The 18,635-nt window shown below is 41.3% G+C and overlaps 1 protein-coding gene across 2 annotated transcripts; it reads right to left on the reverse strand.

Moving 5' to 3' along the window:
• Positions 1-2,486: 2,486 nt before the first annotated feature.
• podn (podocan) lies at positions 2,487-15,614 on the reverse strand. Of its 2 annotated transcripts, none has more exons than XM_068590080.1 (12): positions 15,545-15,614; positions 14,857-14,938; positions 12,284-12,565; positions 12,049-12,142; positions 10,239-10,303; positions 8,623-8,732; positions 8,376-8,532; positions 8,150-8,265; positions 7,718-7,931; positions 7,118-7,561; positions 6,222-6,370; positions 2,487-4,240 (listed from the first exon to the last, which is right to left on the reverse strand). In XM_068590080.1, the coding sequence occupies exons 3-12, from the start codon at positions 12,545-12,547 to the stop codon at positions 4,102-4,104; spliced, it is 1,752 nt and encodes a 583-aa protein (XP_068446181.1). In that variant the 5' UTR covers positions 12,548-12,565; positions 14,857-14,938; positions 15,545-15,614; the 3' UTR covers positions 2,487-4,101. The 2 variants fall into 2 exon arrangements, with proteins under 2 accessions (XP_068446181.1, XP_068446179.1); XM_068590078.1 differs by having other exon boundaries at positions 15,515-15,570.
• Between the last annotated feature and the right edge of the window lie 3,021 nt (positions 15,615-18,635).

The following is an 18,635-nucleotide window of genomic DNA, read 5'->3' on the forward strand; positions in this document are numbered from 1 at the left end:
CTGAAGAAAAGATCTGAAATTTGACCTCCCCTTGTGGTCGCGATACAACTGTGACGCAAGAGGCAACATAGAGATTTGTTTGAACAGCCTCAAGAGCACTTGATTTCAATAAACTTTCCTTGCACTTGAACAGCCTAAAACAACCATCCTTCAACATAAGCCGAGTGGTGGAGGGAATTCATTTTTTGCTGCTATTTGCAAAAATATCAAACAAGAGCTGAACTTTCTTTATTTACAACACGTGAACTTGCTTTGGAGCTAATGTGTTTGTTGATTAAAATCTCTCATCATGATGCATCGCCACGACGCCATTCTGTTGAAGATAACACAATACTCCTACGCACACTGACCCTGACAGCGCTATTGGGAGGCACAAAATGTCCTCCTTTGTTGCATCGTTCACTGTTCATTCGTTGAACAGTTTCCTCGACAGCAGAGGTCTTCAAAGAGGGAAGCAGGCCCGCTCAGTGGGGCTCGAAACAGTTTCAGAGGAGGCTCAGTGAAAGGAGGCGAAGAAATAGGACATTAGATATCACATTAGTTATCAAAAGAAGCACATGATAGCTTTTTGTGTGCGATCTGGTTGAACAGATAGTTTAGGAATACAATAGTTTAGGGAATTTTACCATTTTTACCATTTTCCAGAAACTAATAAATAAAACTTCAGACAGTCAAACAGCAACTTGATCATATCTTAATCAGTTGTTGAGAGTCTATTGTAGGCGTCACTAAAAGGCTGACCACTTAAAACCAACAGATAATTAATAATCATTACATCAGCGCTTCTCTTGTAACCGGCGCTCATTTTCCAGCCTTTATGGCATTCGTTCAGCGGTCCTCGACTTGAGTGGGATACACACTCACGAGAGAGACATAGTACTCGAAAAAGAGCATGAGTCGGAGAAGTCATTTCCCATGGTGTTCTGGTCAGAGAAATGTGGACAGCGGATCCTTTAACCAAGAGTGGACAGACTGTTCGGTCTTCTCAAATACAGTTCAAAACCAGTATCTCTCATATGCTCAGAGACCGTGGGGATTTTTTTAAAGTGGCACTGTGAAGCAGCAAAGCTCAACTCTTTTAAGCAAACTGACCCACTCACATCCAAAATTAAGGCACAGAAAAATAAACGTAAGCGCAAGTGGTTTAAAAACCGCAAATAAAGTCCATGCACACACTTGTCTCTTTTTAGAAAATGAGAAAAATCTATTTTGCTGGCTTTTAGAGCTGAAGGATATTTCATTTTTTTTCTAAAATTATGCACATTGTTCTATATTGAATGTTTTAATCCAATCCTTGTTTTACTTGAAATGAGAGAAGATAATGTATTTGTTATTAGAGTATGTAGTATTTATAATTCATCCAGTTAAATTTGAAATCTGAGAATAAACATTGTTGAGATATTGTTAAATTGTACTTTCTATATTTGAAATGACTGTAAATGGTTGACAACATACAGACGTTAATACAACTGTGTGGCAGGCCCTTTAAGAAGTGGATGACAGCGTTGACTCAGATCGGTAGCAACCCGTCAATCACCAGGTAGCCACGCCCCAATGCACAACTTGCTTTAATGTCTATTCTACGTTAAATGGACCATCATTTACTACATCAACATCATGCTGTATTGAAGAAAACACAAAATTTGAGATTGAGACCATGAATGAATGTTTACAACGTTTACTGACTTCTATACAACCAAACAGTCGTCGCCTCCTGATGGTCAGTAGAAAGAATGCAACTTTTAGGCACTTCCACGTTAGCTTCACTTTTCAGGTTTGGAGGTTGCTGTCTGATTTTTCCTTACTTTGCTTAAGAGGAGGCCCAGAGTCTCACACTTTGAAAACCCCTGCTCTATAGTAAGCAGACATTTGCAATTTGGCAATTTGTTTTTTTTTTCGCTATCAAAATGGCAGGTGTGTGCAGGACGGCCAATCAATTACTCTAAAGCAGCAGGTGCTTTCAGACATATGTTCACCGTCCTCATTATGTGCAAACATATGTTCTAAAATGTACATACAGTTTTGCTTGGTGGCCAACGATCAGGAGGATTTATTACAGTGAGTGTTTTTTTTCAGTGGACTTGAAAAATCTGAACCTATACCCTTTAAACCTGAATGTTTACATGTGCAATTTCATTATGGTACATTTCATTCTTATCACATAAAGGCTCAAATCCACTGGTCAAATACTTCATGTATTTTGTCATTTTATCAATCATTTCGTCCGTGCACAGCAACTCTCAGATCTCCCAGCGTTTTCATTATGGGAAGATTGTACTCTGATGTGTTTTTTTTTCTTTTTACAGTCTCTGGCATTAGCTGCATGTGAGAGTATATATACAGTATATATAATATGAGAAAGACAAATGAAAAATGAGCAGTGACACCGCACTGTGGGGGAGAAGCTGCTGAAACACAGTTCTTGTGAATGTTAGGAAACGCACAGTCTTCTTCAGCCTTTTGAAATAATTTATTGCTGTGTTCAATGACTGTATATGTGACAATACTATACTGCTGTATGTGAAAGTGACACTGTATGCATACCAATATAGTGAGTTTTTTGTCATAGTAAAAATATTTGCTAATATAAAAAAAAAAAGTAGGAATGGACTGAAAAGGAGCAAGGTGGATTGAAGCTTCAGATACATTAAAATTGCGTTTATGTTTGAAATATTTGATTCACAAGCACATGGTAAAAAATATTGTCCTACCAACAATCATCCACATTGTTGGTACATTAATGGTGATTCAAAATTTAGTTCAATCATCCAAACAGTTACAGTTCACCCTAAAATAAAAAATACATATTTTTTGGGCATCTATACTCAATACTGCTAGCACACCTGGCGCCACCGAGCTAGCCAGCGTTACAGAAACTCTCACCAACACTATCGAGATTGAAAAATAGCACTACAGGTAAAAGGGAAAATGTGTACTTTTTGATTTTGAGGTCAACTGTCCCTTTACCATTTCAGTTACGGTTGTTTGATGCCGTAACTGGCGGTGACAGAAAGTGCAATTTGCTCTAAAAGGCGACTGTCGGTCTGGAGCGCATCCAACAAAATGGTGGGCTAAAAGAATTCATGAAATGTAATGTTTTAATAAAAAATGCAATGTCATCCAACACTGAAATACTTAACTCGTGATCAAATATGTGCACCCCGTCCAATGAATCCCTTGTCGATAGATTCTCAATTTGAATTTGGAACAGAAGCGTATCCCACCAGTCATAATGAAAACTGCCACTGCGCATACAAACTTGACAGAACGCAAATAAACTGATTTGCTAATGCTAACAAACGTAGGCCATAAATCGAAACAAAAAAGGTGCATGATATCATCCACCTTTTAAGAATTAATCAAATGTGAGGCCATCCTTTCTTTTCCGTATCATTATAAAGAGTTTTCTGGATTGTTGACCAGACAAAATGAAGTCTTTTGAAAAAGCTCTTCCAGCTTATGATGAGTATTTGTCATTTCTGACATTAATCAATTACTTGTGGACAAAAAGCAATAGATTAATCAATGATAAAATTGAAACTACCGAGGCTGCGTTGGTTCTAATGGGAAACTGCTTATCTTACAACCGTTGGGGATAAAAACACAAATTTGACCAAAGAATGTCTTATTTAATAACTTTTCTTTCAGGCCAGAGACGGAGACAAGGCAGCCAGTAACAAAATGACAGACAGCCGAGAAAGACTCACACCATGCAAACAATGTGTCCGTTTTCACTCGGCTCAGATTTTGGGTCTTGATTCTAAAACATTTACCTGGGAAAATCCCCTGCTGTGAATGTGTTTTTTAAAATAAAGCTGAAAAATACAATTAGACGATAGATGTTGCGTGTCAACAGTCCAACACAAATATTTAAAGCTAAAGACATGCTATACTAACCAGCCCAAAAAATGGAAACTAATGGAACTTAGTGATTTGTTTTGGGTTTTTTTGGGCTATACAAAAAGAAAAGAAAAACTTCATCTGGTATCCTGCACCAGAAATATGTAACTCTGCCACTCAGCACAATGCATCAGTGCTCCTTAAAAGCCTGTGCTTCCTTTGACACAATGCAGTCCAACGTCAGTTCATTCATGGGCATCTTTATGTCTCCTGCTCCTCTTCCATCTCCTCTCTTTTAAAGGGCAGGTTGGTGTTTTCTGTGCCGATGTCCAGCACTTGCAAGTTGGACAGGTGTGCGAATGAGCTCTCGTCCACAGAGTCCACAGACAGGCGGTTAAACCTAACAGGAGGAGGGGAAAAAAGAGAAAGGCATTTGTGAAGTGTTTTTCGCCACTTGACAGTTGATCAAAATTGACTTTGGCTGAAAGCTAAATGGCGCTTCACCAACTTAACATCAAAGCACTGAAACACAGTCATCACCTGCATTAACGCTTATCTATCAGTGAAAATGCTTTCATATGTCCCCCATGAACAACTGGCCGACATGCAATAAACATGCAATTAGTAACACGCACACAGAGGAATCCACTTCCCTCCCCCTCACTGATGGGGAGCATTCCAGCGGCTCTGTGTCGGCTGTGGGGGGGATTTTGGTAAAAAAAAAAAAAACTAAAAGAAATGTGGCAACAGCTGATATGAACACCAGGAAGAGCACGACAGCCTGGAAGGGGTCAAGGCCTATAATTGCAAGCTGCAAAGCAACTAGGTTGAGGTCAGGCTGACAACCAAACAGAACAAAAGCCTTGAAACCTTTTTACTCTGCTGCCTGGCCGCTGCTTTCAGCTGCAGTGCTTGTGGGTATAAGCCTGCACTATGTGGAATAAACCAAAGTGGAAATTTTGCTGAATGCACAGCAAATGAAGAGATGGAGAGATTAGATAACGCACTGCAGTACTCTGCAAAATGAAGCTTGGTCAACTCCTAGTAAATTTAGTTGATTAGTAACAGACCAGGATAGCAGGGGTAGTTTAAAAAGGTTCACCTTTATGAATCAAAACCTTATTCACATAACTCTGAGACTTTTTGTAAGATTGAAAGTAACTTTCTGCCGTTTAAACTAAGGTGTGAGGAGTTAAAGGTTTATGTAATATCAGCTTTGTACGAATTTACAGTCGAAAACATATTCCACACCAAAATGTTGAATGTGTTTGAATTTGTTAAACTACAGTACCTTCATATACTCAACGCACTTGTTTTTTGAATTGTGAGCTTTACACACTGTGGATGTCTTTCCTTCCTCAGACACTTCCAAAAGAATCAAAAGAACAGGAATCCAATAATTTTCATTGTCCCTAAACTCCCTTTGAGCTAATAGTAAAAATGTGTTTTTCAAAGGGGGAAAGCACCTGGGTGTGTGTCTTCCCGACTGCAGCCGTCCCTCAAAACAGCATAAACAAAAGCAACAATTCCCTCGCGCCCATTCTTTGATTACATTTGCGTCATCATTTCCTGAGTGGAGATCAATCCAAATTGGAAAAAAAAAAGCCTTGCAGACGGTGTAGAGTAGTGATGTGTCGTTCGTGAACGATTCGTTCAAAATGAACGAATCCTTACAAAGACTCAAGAGTAATGAGTCTTCTCAAAAAAAGATTGGTTCATGTCCTCGTGGCCGCGCATCGGGACTTGCATAGGCACAGCCAAGAAAACAGAAATGATTCGTTGAATGCAGGTCACGTGAAAAAGGATCCAAAGACTCATACAAAGACCGGGTCGGGAAATGAACGAATCATTTCTGTTTCCCAGTACTGTCTTTGGATCAAGGATTCGTTCTTCTGCCGGAGACTCATATCCGGCAGAAGAACGAATCATAGATCCGAAGAGTTGGTTAGCAGAAGAACGAAACTTTGATCCAAAGACACAGACAAACGAATCGGCATAGGCTCAACACTGGTAGCCAGCTAAACAGTCATGATTCGTTCACTTTGACTGGGTCTTTGGTACGGATCTTTGGATCATTTTTCACGTGACCTGCAATGGCTCAGAATAGGAAACAGAAAGTATTTGTTTACCTCGCATTTTTTTGTACTTTACTTACAGTTCAGCGTAATTGTTTGCCGTGATAATTAAATGGTAGTGTGATAATAAATGACCCTTTTCAAATAATCCAAACTGTCACGATGCATTATTTTGATGCAGGAATTTTATGCCTCCCCGGAAAGAAAGCACTTATTTGCTTAGAAAGAAAGCACTTATTTGTCAGTGAAAAGACTAAGTGTACTACAACCTCCTGATTGATAAGAAATGGTTTCTGTGTCCCCTACCGGAGGAAGATGCCTTTGATATTCGGAGTGCCTTCAAATGCTGAAGCAGGAACACTGGAGATGCGGTTACTTTGCAGGTAAAGGTACTCCAGAGATTCAGGCAGGTCCGAGGGGATGTGTGACAGCTGGTTGCCAGAAAGGTCTAGAGTCTAAAATTACAAGATTCTCAATGAATAACGAACATAATAAAATATTTTCTCTGATCCTTGTTATAAATCCCTGTAAAGAGAAGAATTATACAGAAATATGCTAATATGTGAAACAAATATCCCTTTTCTACTGCAGAAACAAATCTAAAAGGAAATCATTGCTGAGGTTGTTTTGCACTGCAAACCCGAACACTTGCCTCGACTTGACTCGGACACATGGGAATCCAGCTCTCCTCGGCAGTCGGCATTATCAACACTGCCTTTACATAAAGTATTAATTGCTTTGCTTCCACTAAATACTGACACATTCGCTTCATGTGCTCTGGACTCTTGTACCTCATACTCAAAGATATGAAAACTTAAAAGTTTGATATATTTAGAGGTCTAACACGGTAAATACCATTGACTGTCTATAAGAACCATGACGTTACTCATTGGTTTGGGGAATGCTGTTTTTAAGCCTCAAGTTTGGCATTTCGGCCATCGTCAATCTTGTTTTTTTTAAACCAGAGGTAACACAAGAGAGTGGAGTTAGGTACTGTACAACTGGGTGCTCGATAAGACATTTCAGGTGACCAAAATGCTACTATTTACTTTTATCAACTGAAAACAAACCTGTGAAGAGTTTAAAGTTGTCACGCAAAAAACACAGAGTCCTGGCTGCAGGTTAAGTTACTGCAGTGGACAAGGGCTACAAAACGTATTGCACTAACATCTGCCATTTTCATTCCTCCGCCAGCCACTCACTGTGAGCGCAATGAGCTCCATCCAAGCTCCCTGGTAGGCTGAATTCAGTTTCAGCTGGTTGTCGCTGAGGATGAGCTTTTGTAGCTTCCCCATGCCCGTCAATGCCCCATCCGGTATAGAGTTTAGCTGGTTGTTCTTGATTTCGAGCACCAGCAGGCTGCGAGGAAGACCCATGGGCATCGATTGAAGGCTGTTCCCCGACAGATCCAGGGTTTCCAGAATACGCAGCTTTCTGAAGGCCTCACGGTGTACTTTGGGGCTGGTCAGTTTGTTATAGCTGAGGTTGAGCTCGGTGAGGGAGAACAACAGGGCCAGGTCATTACGGCTAATTTCGTTTATGAAGTTGTGTAGAATCATGAGGGTCTTGGCCCGCTTAGGCAAGCCCCTGGGAACTCGCTCCAGCAAGTTGTTGTACATGTGGAGAGTGTGCAGTTTCTTCAAGCCCTAGTGAAAAAGCAAATGCGTTTTTTAAAAAAAGCTGTGGGGAATATCATCTCTTGCAGCCTTGAGTTACAATTGAAGATACAGCCTGAAATGTCCATGTTTTTACACACAGCATGTTCAAGATCCAAAAGGATATTACATTCAATAGACCTGTACCTGGAAGGCAGTCGGGTGGATGGAACGGGAGCGCAGCTTGTTATTGTGGAGGAGCAGGTACTCAAGGTTTCGGACAGAAGCAAGAGAGTCTTTGGGGATACTATTGATGGAGTTCTTCTCCAGATGTAGCAGCACCAGATTGCGAGGCAGACCCTTGGGGACGACACTCAAGTTGTTATTCGACAAGTCCAGACACTCCAAGCTGCTCAATTGGCTACCAGGAGAGAAAAGTAGAAGGAGAGAAAGTCATTAAATCAGTTCTGGGTGCTTTCGGTTGGATGTTGCAATACAGAAAATCATATATAGTTTTGTCGAGAGGATGCTTTTTTTCTGGTAAACACTTTAAAACACATAAATCAAGGAATTTCCTCATTCATACTTGGCAATAGCATCAACATGTTGGAATATGTTTACCCCTCGGGGGCTGTCTACCTGAAAGTCTCGTTGTCCATGCCTTCATTGCTGAGGAGGTTGTTCTGGAGATACAACTCTCTGAGGTTTGGCAAGTTGTCAAAGGCCCCAGGTGGGATTTTCTCGATCTTGTTACTCTGAAAATTGAGCAATTCTTGCGCTATCATTTACCTTATTAATGAATCAAAGGAAACCCAATTTATATCTTAAACTTGACATCTAAATACAAACTTAACAGGGGCTGGACCTTCAGATGAAGACGGTAAAGGCTGGAGGGCAAGTTCATTGGGACAACTCGCAGGAAGTTGCTGGACATGGTGAGAATCTCCAGCTTGTCAGAACCATTGAATGTATGGTCAGGAAGTCCTGCGTCAGTCAACTTGTTGTTGTGGAGATACACGGATCTAGAAGCCATGATCAAGGATCATTGCCATGTATAAATGGACATGATTCCAAGAACAAGGGGTACATTTGACACAAACACACATTCATACCTCAGTTTTGGTTTTTGGCCAAACGTATATGGGTAGATCCTTGTAAGTTGATTAGCAGCAAAATCAGCACTGACCAAAGAGGGTGGTAGGACTTTTGGTGCCGAGTTGAGCTGCAAGCACAAGAAAAGAAGCATGACGCTACATTGTTGCTCGAGAGATGGCAATGTCCACTGGTTGATTGGTCGAACAGTCCACCACATCGGTCCTGAGTGAATTCTCTCAACCAATATTGGATGAATTGTTGTGACATTTTTTGCAGAAAGTCATGGTCTCTGGCTGATGTATCGTAATGACTTTAATGATGCCCTGACTTTTAATTAGTACCACCAGGTTAATATTTGTCGGGTCACCTAACCGGTAAAACACGCAGGGTAAACTCCACGATGGAGTTGACCCTGATCTACTCGATGGATTGGCTATATACGAGTGGTCTGGTTTTTGACCATTCATAGTCACAAACCTTTTCTCATCGGTTTGTTGGACTCTTCTGTTGGAATCCTTGGTGTTTTTCAGTTTTAAGGGTTTCTTATATTATATCCAACGTAATAAAAAAAAATGTACACCGTATTGTCTCTGCATTTGCGGAACTAATAAACAAACCAATTAGTTTCCAATTATTTATGCAAGGCAGAAACATTCGAAATGGTGACAAACAAAATGAAAAATAACACAAAAGGTGCTGATTACCAGACAAGGCCCAGCTGGAGTGGGCAGATAACCAGAATATGGAGGGGAAAACTATGATTGGGTAACAAGACAATACAAAGGCAGGGCTAACGAGGCTGGATGTAAACAGGCGTACAAAGCATGACATGATGGGCAAAAAACACCAAAACAAAACCCAAACCTCCTCACAGAAAACGGCGTAAATGGTTTAGGGTGGACATAATCTAAGTATGCCTTAAAACCAAAACAACCAAAAGAACCCCAAATAACCATGACACCCTCGCCAAGTTATTCGAGTTAGTTGCCCAAATTTAACCAGAACCGTAAACATACATGTTGCAGAGAAGATGTTTGGAAGACAGTGACAAACTACTTCATGTACAGTTAAGAAATGTTATATGGCGAGCTGTGTGCCCCTTAATATAAGCAAGGATATTTTTACCTTTGCCACTGGTACTGGAGCGAGCGCTACATTGTACAAAATAGCAAATCCGAGAAGCACTGGTGAGATTAGATGTTCACTTAGAGCTCTCTCCTTTATAACATGGTTTATGGATTAAAGCAGCATGGGTGTCTTTGAGGCTTAGTGAGCACTTTAAAATCCCCTATTCTTCCTGTATCCTGTTTGCCTATTCATCTCTGTGAAGGCACAAACAAATCTGTCCATCCTTTCTCTCTCGCTCTGTGTCCAAAAGGGTCAGTAACATTTTAGCCCTCACCAGCTGGCACAGCCATACTGGAAGTGATTACAAGCATAAGCTTGCATAGAGTGTATGAGAGGAGACTGCCACCTCTCCCTGCCAGCTGGCTTTATGTCAGTGTGTCGGAAGAGAATAGAGCTAAATAATTGTGAGATAAATACAGAAAAGATAAGATTGCAGGAGAATCTTGGAAGCAGATTTGAGGTCAACATTGAGAACAAACATATGAAAGTCTGGCGTGTGACTCACCTGGTTATTTGCCAAGTATAAATAAGCCAGCTCTTCAAGCATTTCAAAACCTTCATCTTCAAGGCCTATAAAAGAGAAAAAAACATCCTGAATTACAAATTAATTTATCTTGCACCCCAAGTTGATCGACAAAAGCATATGTGTGTGTGGTTTTCATCAAACACATAGTAAATCAGTAAATCTCAAATACTAAGAAGTTCTTCAAAAGCTCTGGAGACTAATATGTGCAGAGGTAGAAACAACTCATCACTTTGGTTAATATAAATAGTTTTCCTAGGTTCAGCCCACTGATTTGTTGGCAACAGCTTGGAGCACCAACACTTCCCGTTGTAAAGATCTGCAGCTGCCAGAGTCTCTTTAGAAAACGTTTGATTTCAGAAAACCTCTCAAGACAGTCTGCTCGGCTTGGTCCTGGTTCTCTCGTGCCTCCAGCGTGCCCAGCAATACGGCGTGGGCCTGCAGCAGCGTGCTGTCAGTGTTACCTCCCAGGAAGCGGGCGGGTTAGCTCCAGGTCCTACAACCGTGGACAAGACAGATCTTGGTCTGTCCGAGCTGGGCACTCGTTAACATGATGTTGCATTAAGAGCTTTGGCCATGGCTGTATAGAGATACCAATACCAATCTTCTTGTGATGGTCTCGTTTGCGAATGTAGGTCATACAGAGGCATCAGTATTAAATTGAGTCTGTTTCATAACTAAATTAGTTAAAAGTACCTTGTTGTAACATTGAGTCCAGTTTGTGGATTTGAAGTATTTGGTTCAGTTCAGGACTTTAACTTTGTTTATAAGACCAATAGCTCAGCAACCAGCTCCATGCAGTATTGCATCATTACTGATACACAGTATCACCGCTAACCTTTGGCCAATATTATTCAGGTATGTTCAGTTCAGCTTGACTTGAACAGCAAAGCATTGCTCAAAACACTGTTGGGGCAACTACATGGCAGGTCAGAGGTCCACCCATGTGTTACAATTTGTGAAACACCTTCCAGTCATTTCCTTTTTACACTGTAGTCAGGTACACAATTTCATCCTATGGTGTTATCACTCAGACTATTTTTTTTCCAATGGAGGATAATGGCCAGGGCGAAAAGATCGACAAAGCAGTCAGTTTATCTTAGCACCGCTGTAAGTCAGGATGACGATGACAAACTGGCATTCAGTTACACTTCAAGCAGAAACAACAAAGGTGTTGTCAGAAACAAACAATTGTTAGCTTAGGGTTCAGTGTCTGTTGTGATTGACAGATCTACGACTGGGATTCAACGTTTTCTTTAAGACGAACAAAGAATTCACAGACGCTCGCGTGGCCGATGTCTGCCTGCATGTTTATCCCACGGCTTGTATATGGTTGCAAATCATAACTTGTGTTATTCATGGGTGTTATGTAACACTGATAAAGCACAGCCATCCCAAACACAAGCATTAGCGGTTGAGCTCATTTCTTTCTGCCTTTTAAAGCCAGACTATCTGCTAAACATCCTGTTATATATCCCTGTTGATTGCCCTTCACTCTGCTGGATGTAGCAATAGTCTGAGAAAAAAGACTAATATTGTAGGAACAGTTGAATTGGTGTAAGAATTGAAAGCAAGCTAATAGCACTGTATTTTCTCTGCCACTGCTTTGTAAGATTGCTCCAAATTGACTTGACAATTCAAGGCTCCGACTACAAAGCTAATCGACACAGACCCACTCCTACGCAGGAACTGTGAGTACAAAACAGAATTACAAAAATATCTGTATTCTGGTCCACACCACCGCTGGACACCAGGTTCCTGCCAAGTATTCAGATTGTCTTAGAGTGTGTACCATTGGTTGTAAGCCAGTTGTTCTGAAGGTTGAGCGTCTCGAGCTGATGCAGATGGGAAATGTGCTCCACTGTTATCTCTGCAATTTTGTTGTTCTGGCATTATGGGACAAAACACAGACAGCAAATACAAGTTCAGAAGAGAGTTTGCACCGTTGACAAGCTCATTTCTGAGCCGAATTTACTAAATGGCAACGTGCGTGACTGCTTATGTGAATTGGCAGTTGAGTAAAAGACCTGCAGAGAGAGCTGTCGCGTTTTCTCATGCAGCTCGGCGGGGAACTCTGTGAGGTCGACTCCAGCACAATCCACTGCCCCTTCTGCCGTACAGCTGCACTCCGGAGGACATTTGAGCGTCTCGGATTTCGTCACCACTGTTGCGATGGTGGTATCTTCCTCGTCCTCTTCCTCTGGTTCGATAGGGGCCTGGCAACGCACCAACACCGAAGCCAAGAGCAGCACGCTCAGGGCCTGCAGGAAGGAATGCTTGGGAAAGGCCATGTCCACTGCTGAGCTCTCCTGTTGCACAAGCACATGGACAGTGAAGTTAAAAACATCACGAGAGCTTTGTTCCTGGAAAGAGTCTGCTACTTTTTGGCCATTAAAGCAGCAGTGGTAGGTCATTTTCATATTTTAAGACTTCTTAAGTTAGCACCACTGAGGTTCTGTGTTGCCAATCGTCATTGTGGAATAGGCCTACCAGCAGAAATAAAATAGCGGGATGGTCCAGAGTGGCGTGCATTTTAATGCGTTGTATGTTGTAGCGGGCTAACTTCGGTATGAACTTAGCTGACTTACAGCAAGTCTTGGACTCACTGAGGTGAAGTTTTTACAACTCAAACGAGCAGTAGAGTCGTAACGTAACAATGGAAGGAAAGCACTGCTATCACCAGATGAGTGAGTACTTTGTTCGACTCTTTTTCAGGATTAAAGCATGGTGGAAGTTAGCTAGCTAATTAGCAGACAGGTGGTTTGTGCAGGTCATCCCCCTGTTTGGTCATAAACCAAAGTATTGGACCAATTGAAATGATTCATCATTCGGGGAGGCTGAAACTGAAAACTGTTGAAGCTAATGTGGACCCATTAGATGTTGGTCCAAATCCTGTGGCAGTCCATGAGACGTTTCAAAGAAGAAGTTCCAAAATAGTATATGTATTTTTCAGCTTTAGGGCCATGATATCACTTTACACTTGTGCCTTAGGACAATGATGCCTCATTATATAGAGAGCTGAGACTGTTCTGCAATTTTAGATGTAAAACACATGGGTATGTATCATATGCAAGTGACTTTAAAAAGTGAATTTAAGAAATTATATACAATCGAGAAAATGACCTGAGACCTCTGTGAGTTAAAACACAAAATGTCAACCTGCTGGTGGCTCGAGAAGGAAAGTCAGAGCAGTTGAATAAAGAAACAGTAATAATTGTAGGGGCAAAATTATCAATAAGTGGATTTCCATTTTGATTAAAGTGATCAAACGTGTTTTTGTGATTATCTGTTGGTGATTATACATCACCAACTGATCATTTCCTTCACTGCCATTATTTTATTTAGTGAACATATTAATGCAATCCAGCTGCGTTCCTCTGAATCATCTGTGTGGAACGAACCTCCTGAAGTATCTTTATCACAGCCATCCAGTTCAATTCAGCACACACACCATGTTAGTCAGCTGCTAAGTGATGCAGGAAATTCATTAAGGGTCAAACCCCTAACAGCTAAAGCTCTGCAACTTACACGGTTGAAAACACACTTTACACACTTTATAGCGCCCCAAAATATAATTGCTTAATTTATCTGTGTTCCACACCTGTTCGCTTTAAGCACAGACGCTAACTCAACAACTCCATTTGGGAGTCAGAGTGTGTACTACTCTTAGTCCAGTGAAATTATAAGTAGCATACCGGAGAAAGGCGGGGGTTGTAGTATTCTATTCCTCAGGCGCCGATTATGAAGCGCTGCGAAGCAACGAATTACATGGCTTTTACGTTATGTAACTCTCAGCCCAGCGTGCCTCAAGAGATGCTCTACCACTGTGGTCCAGAATGAAATGTCTCAGATGAGATAGATTGTCATGAAATCTGTTGCAGACATTATGCTCTAAAGCGATTATTTGACTTTTGCTCCAGTGGCATCGTCGGCGCCAATAGCTGCAAAACTTATGACAGTCCCATCGGCATCGGCTGCACTTTGGGACGTCCCTGTGTCGTGCCGATTAGAAAACATTAGCCTGTTAACATGCTAAACATCTTGAACACGATACCTGCTAAACATGAATACGTTAGCATGCATGTTTGCCTTTAGTAGGTGCTGGAGCGGCTCTCGTTGTTTTGAGGATCACAGATCAGAAGCCGTGTTCATCCTGGCAATGCGAGTGCTCCACCAAAATATGTCCTTGCAGTCACAGTTTATCAACCCGTTCTCGCAAATGATTGATCGCCTGGTTTATCAATGTGCTTGCACACTTCATCACATCAATATATTCTTCTATAATATGACCTACCATCCCCATCATTATGGGAAATGACAGATCCAAGGTTTTTTGGAGCTTGACCCGTACCAGGGGCTGAAATTCAGTATCTTCCACCTCTGTTCCCCTTTAAGTTCCCCTACCAAACACTAAATCAAGTGTAAGCAAAACACACATGTTTCTCTTTACCACAATTTACTATGACTATGTGCTGCATCATTTCGCTTCAAATCATTTCCATCCACCAACACTGGTCTGTCCTCGCAAAAAAAAAAAAAGAAAACTGTATTATTATATCAAAGAAAACTAACTGATGGAGAGTTTGCAATGTTTACGCACCAGGCCAACAAGAACAAGAACAACAGGCAGCCGTTTCTCTGTCCTCTCTCTCTGCTGTGGCTGAAGCTTCAATCCTCAGCAACTGGAGAGGCCAATTTGAAGAAAAAAAGAGCACAAGAGTCACATGCTTTCAAATGAAGTCACACAGAAGCATTTACAGCTATTTACAGAACACTCTTCGGGTATAGATTTTTTTTTCTTTTTTCTTATGACAATCTAGGAAAAAAGCCCTCGTATTGGTGCACAGAAATATTCCAAATGGGGCACTCAAAGCAGATGACAAAAAACATCCGTCACTCTTTTCAGTTTGAAAACAACTACTAGAGGTAAAGTGGCAAAAACAGAGATAGATAGATAGATTTACAGACAGACAGACAGACAGACAAGCAGCATGCACAGATGCAAAGATGCTGAGCATTTTGAACGTCATCTTCTTGTTTTTATGCGTCTCAGCTGAGCAGCCGTCGTGCAGTGGTTTCCCGCACCGTTAAGTGGTCTGGATCTGGTCTGAAATACACATGCCACCTTGTCATGCATGGATGAATGATGCTGACGCTTTAAACTCTCAGCTCCACACAACACAACAAGACATAGCAGCCACCCGTAAAACACGCAGCAGGTAAGTCCGCCAAAACAAAGTTCTGGCCCACCTACTTACCCCGTCCGACCAACATTTGCCGAAACGCACCAAAGTCTGACGTCCAGTCCAAACGCAGGCTGTCCCATAGCAGACGAGGAGTCACACAGTCACACCAGACACCCTCCAGATGTGGGGAGAGAAAGAGTGGGAGAGGGAAAGTTAAGAGAAAGAAAGGAAGGGAACAGGCGAGAGTGAAAAGGAAGGGAGTGAGTAAGAGAGACGCTTCAGACCTGAATTGGAGCCAAAAACACACATTCTTTCCCTCATATTTTTTTCCCTAGGAATTGACTCCCCAGATTTTGTGTAATAGGTTTGTGTTGTGATAACTTTGTCAATTTTCCACTGGATTCAACAAAAACTTGCCACATGGTTTCAGGTGAGATTATAATCACAGGGACGAGAGGCCTCATCACTTTAAATTGATCTGATCTGAAATAGATATGCCACATCATTCTTGGATAATAAACACTTCAAAATGTAGTCTTATGTAGTCCCGACTCCTGTCAGGCCCGGTGTGTTAAAATCTGCAACCATTACCACGCGTTAGCACGGTTCTCTAAACCCACACTTTACATGCTGAAGAGTTGGGATGATCACAGTCGGCAGTCAAAATATGCTTCAACAAATAATATATTTGTTTTGGTATTCTCACTTACACACCTCATTTCCTTGTGTGTGAGGAAGGCATGCAAACAAATCGGTTTACAAAGCTTAAATGTATTAACTACATCTTCAATATTGGGTTAATCTGACATTTTGACGTCCGTAATATATAATTTTATTTTATGTGATCATAAGAGGGTTGGAAGCATAAAAATGCTTAAAATGTAGCTGTCATAGGCCTTTATTACATCACCAGTTTAATTGCTTCTGCAGGTCTTAACTGAGGTTTAAAAAAAAAAAATTAACCCACGTTTCGGAATTTTAAATTGTCGTACAAAAAAGGTAGGTGTTAACTTGTTTTTTCCTATTTCTATTGGTACCTAATTTACCCAGAGGCATCCATATTTTTTCTATCATTGTCCTTGAAAGCAGACGATATTAAATAGATTATTTTGATGTCAAGAAAAAGGCTGCGCTATTACTAATCAATGAGAAGAATGCAAAAAAGGGCTCATTTACTACAGTTGAAAAAAGAAAATGAAAAAAAAAAACCTGTTAAAAGAAACCACCAGTGCATTCCATTAACATCACAGTGTACAAATACATCCTAAATGTATCTGTCTAGTTCTATTTAAGTCTGATATCGAAGCCTCCATTGTTGTCTTCTAGAATAAAAAACTTCCCGCTGAAAGCCATTTGAGCGATAACTGCACACAGCGAGCGCAGACAAGAATGAAGACGGTGATAAATGTTTGGGGCCGGGGTGTAAGATACTGGACGGGGTCCCATGCGGTTAGTGAGAGGGATGGGTTTTAGGAGCATCACTTAGAGATCACATGCCTGCTGAGCTGCTCTTTTCAGAGGGAATGGAAGGAAAACACACTCTGATCAATGCTCTGCTTATTCCTCATCCTATTTTTGGCAGGCTGTTTTACCCTGAGAGGGGCTCTGGTCACTGTGACATGTTTTGAATAATTTGCCTGTTTCATCGGAGCATGTTTCTCGGACAAATTTCTTAAAGCAACGACCCCCCCCCCCCTCCCGTTCCACAAATGTTTTGAACAGGTTGGTTGATGTTTCATGTTTGCACATGACAGCCGTGCGAGCTATTACAAAGACACCGCCAATGTTGCGACTGCCATAATAAAGTATTGACAAATAGCGTGGTCAAACAGCCGCAGCATAACACTATTTTGTATTCAGTTAATATCAATCACAGCTGGGATATTGCCTGTTTACCTCGCACACAGTTGAGGTCCTGTCTGCATCTTATAAATCAATTCTTCTCATCTTTTTCTTGGACAAACTCTTTTACTGAGCACCGCTCTTTACAGGGCCGCTTTCCATGGCTTGTGTAAAAGCAGACCACAAAACAAGGCTTCAAGTCCCACCTAGTGAGGTTGTGATGCAAAAAGTCTCCAATAAAAGCTCCTCAGCTGCTGCCCTCTTAGTCATCACTGTTAAACCAACTCCGCTAATCCCGCAAGTGTGATTTTTATTACGCCGTGCAGCATTTACAGCGGGCAGTCTATTTGTCGTTTTCTATATTGCAAGCAAGCGAACAACACGGCCCATCTTGCAGCAGATAATCATTTCCCAGGACAGCAATGACGTGTATACAAGCTGAGCCACTGCTGTGTTACATAACTCTGAGAAAGTAGCAAACATTTTAATCAGGTCGGGGTCATGGTGACAACAGCCCGGTCTCCTAGAAATGATGTTCTCGCACAACAAAACTGCATTGTGAATTACGCTCAGTTCAGAGGGGAAGCGTGTTTTGACGTGGATTACGTCTGACTAGAATAACAGAAATGTTTAAAATGATTCAGTGGCCTGCTTAAGGAGGAGGCGGGGATGTTTGGAAGATCAGGAACACAGGGCTTTTACCCAGGAGACTGCTGTTCATGGCCAAGCTGGTTGTGTTTTAAGAATTTGCTTTTCGTTTTAAATTTACCACCGCGTGTTTTCAAATTGTTTAATAAAAAAACGTTTTCCCCCGAGAGAGGGGAGTTTAGTTGTATGGAGACTTGATTTACTGCACTAATGCAAAAATATCACAGCACATTAGACGCTAGTCCCCTTTGTTTGTGTCACGCTCCTAAAAACGATTAATCCTACATTGCCCGTAAAAGCATCTGTTGATAAGCCCTCTCTTAACACGCAGTTAAAATTCCCGCTTGGCATTCGTTCTGTTATGATTTGTCTCAAAGCCAATATAACCCTGCCAGACTAGACAACACACTGCTCTTACAAACCGAGTAGTACTCTCTGTGACGAGTTACGTGATCTTCATGAGTAAAATTGGTCGAGTGCCCTTTTAAGGTCTCCTTTTGGAGGGAAAAAGTGGAGATTGTAAGAGAAAAAAACACGTGTGATTCGACAATTTCTTTCAGCCTTTCTGACCACATGTTTTCAAAATCAGTCTCTAAAGAATTTATGACATTGTTCTTCTTGTTAAGCATTGTTGAAATAAAAAAGTGGTGCCAACATTCCTACTTGAACTTTAATAAAACATGAGATGAAATCTCATTCCCGC

Source organism: Clinocottus analis, unplaced genomic scaffold (genome assembly GCF_023055335.1).
Source record: "Clinocottus analis isolate CAN_PGR_092001 unplaced genomic scaffold, fCliAna1.0.p SCAF_23, whole genome shotgun sequence".
Classification (NCBI taxonomy): domain Eukaryota; kingdom Metazoa; phylum Chordata; class Actinopteri; order Perciformes; family Cottidae; genus Clinocottus; species Clinocottus analis.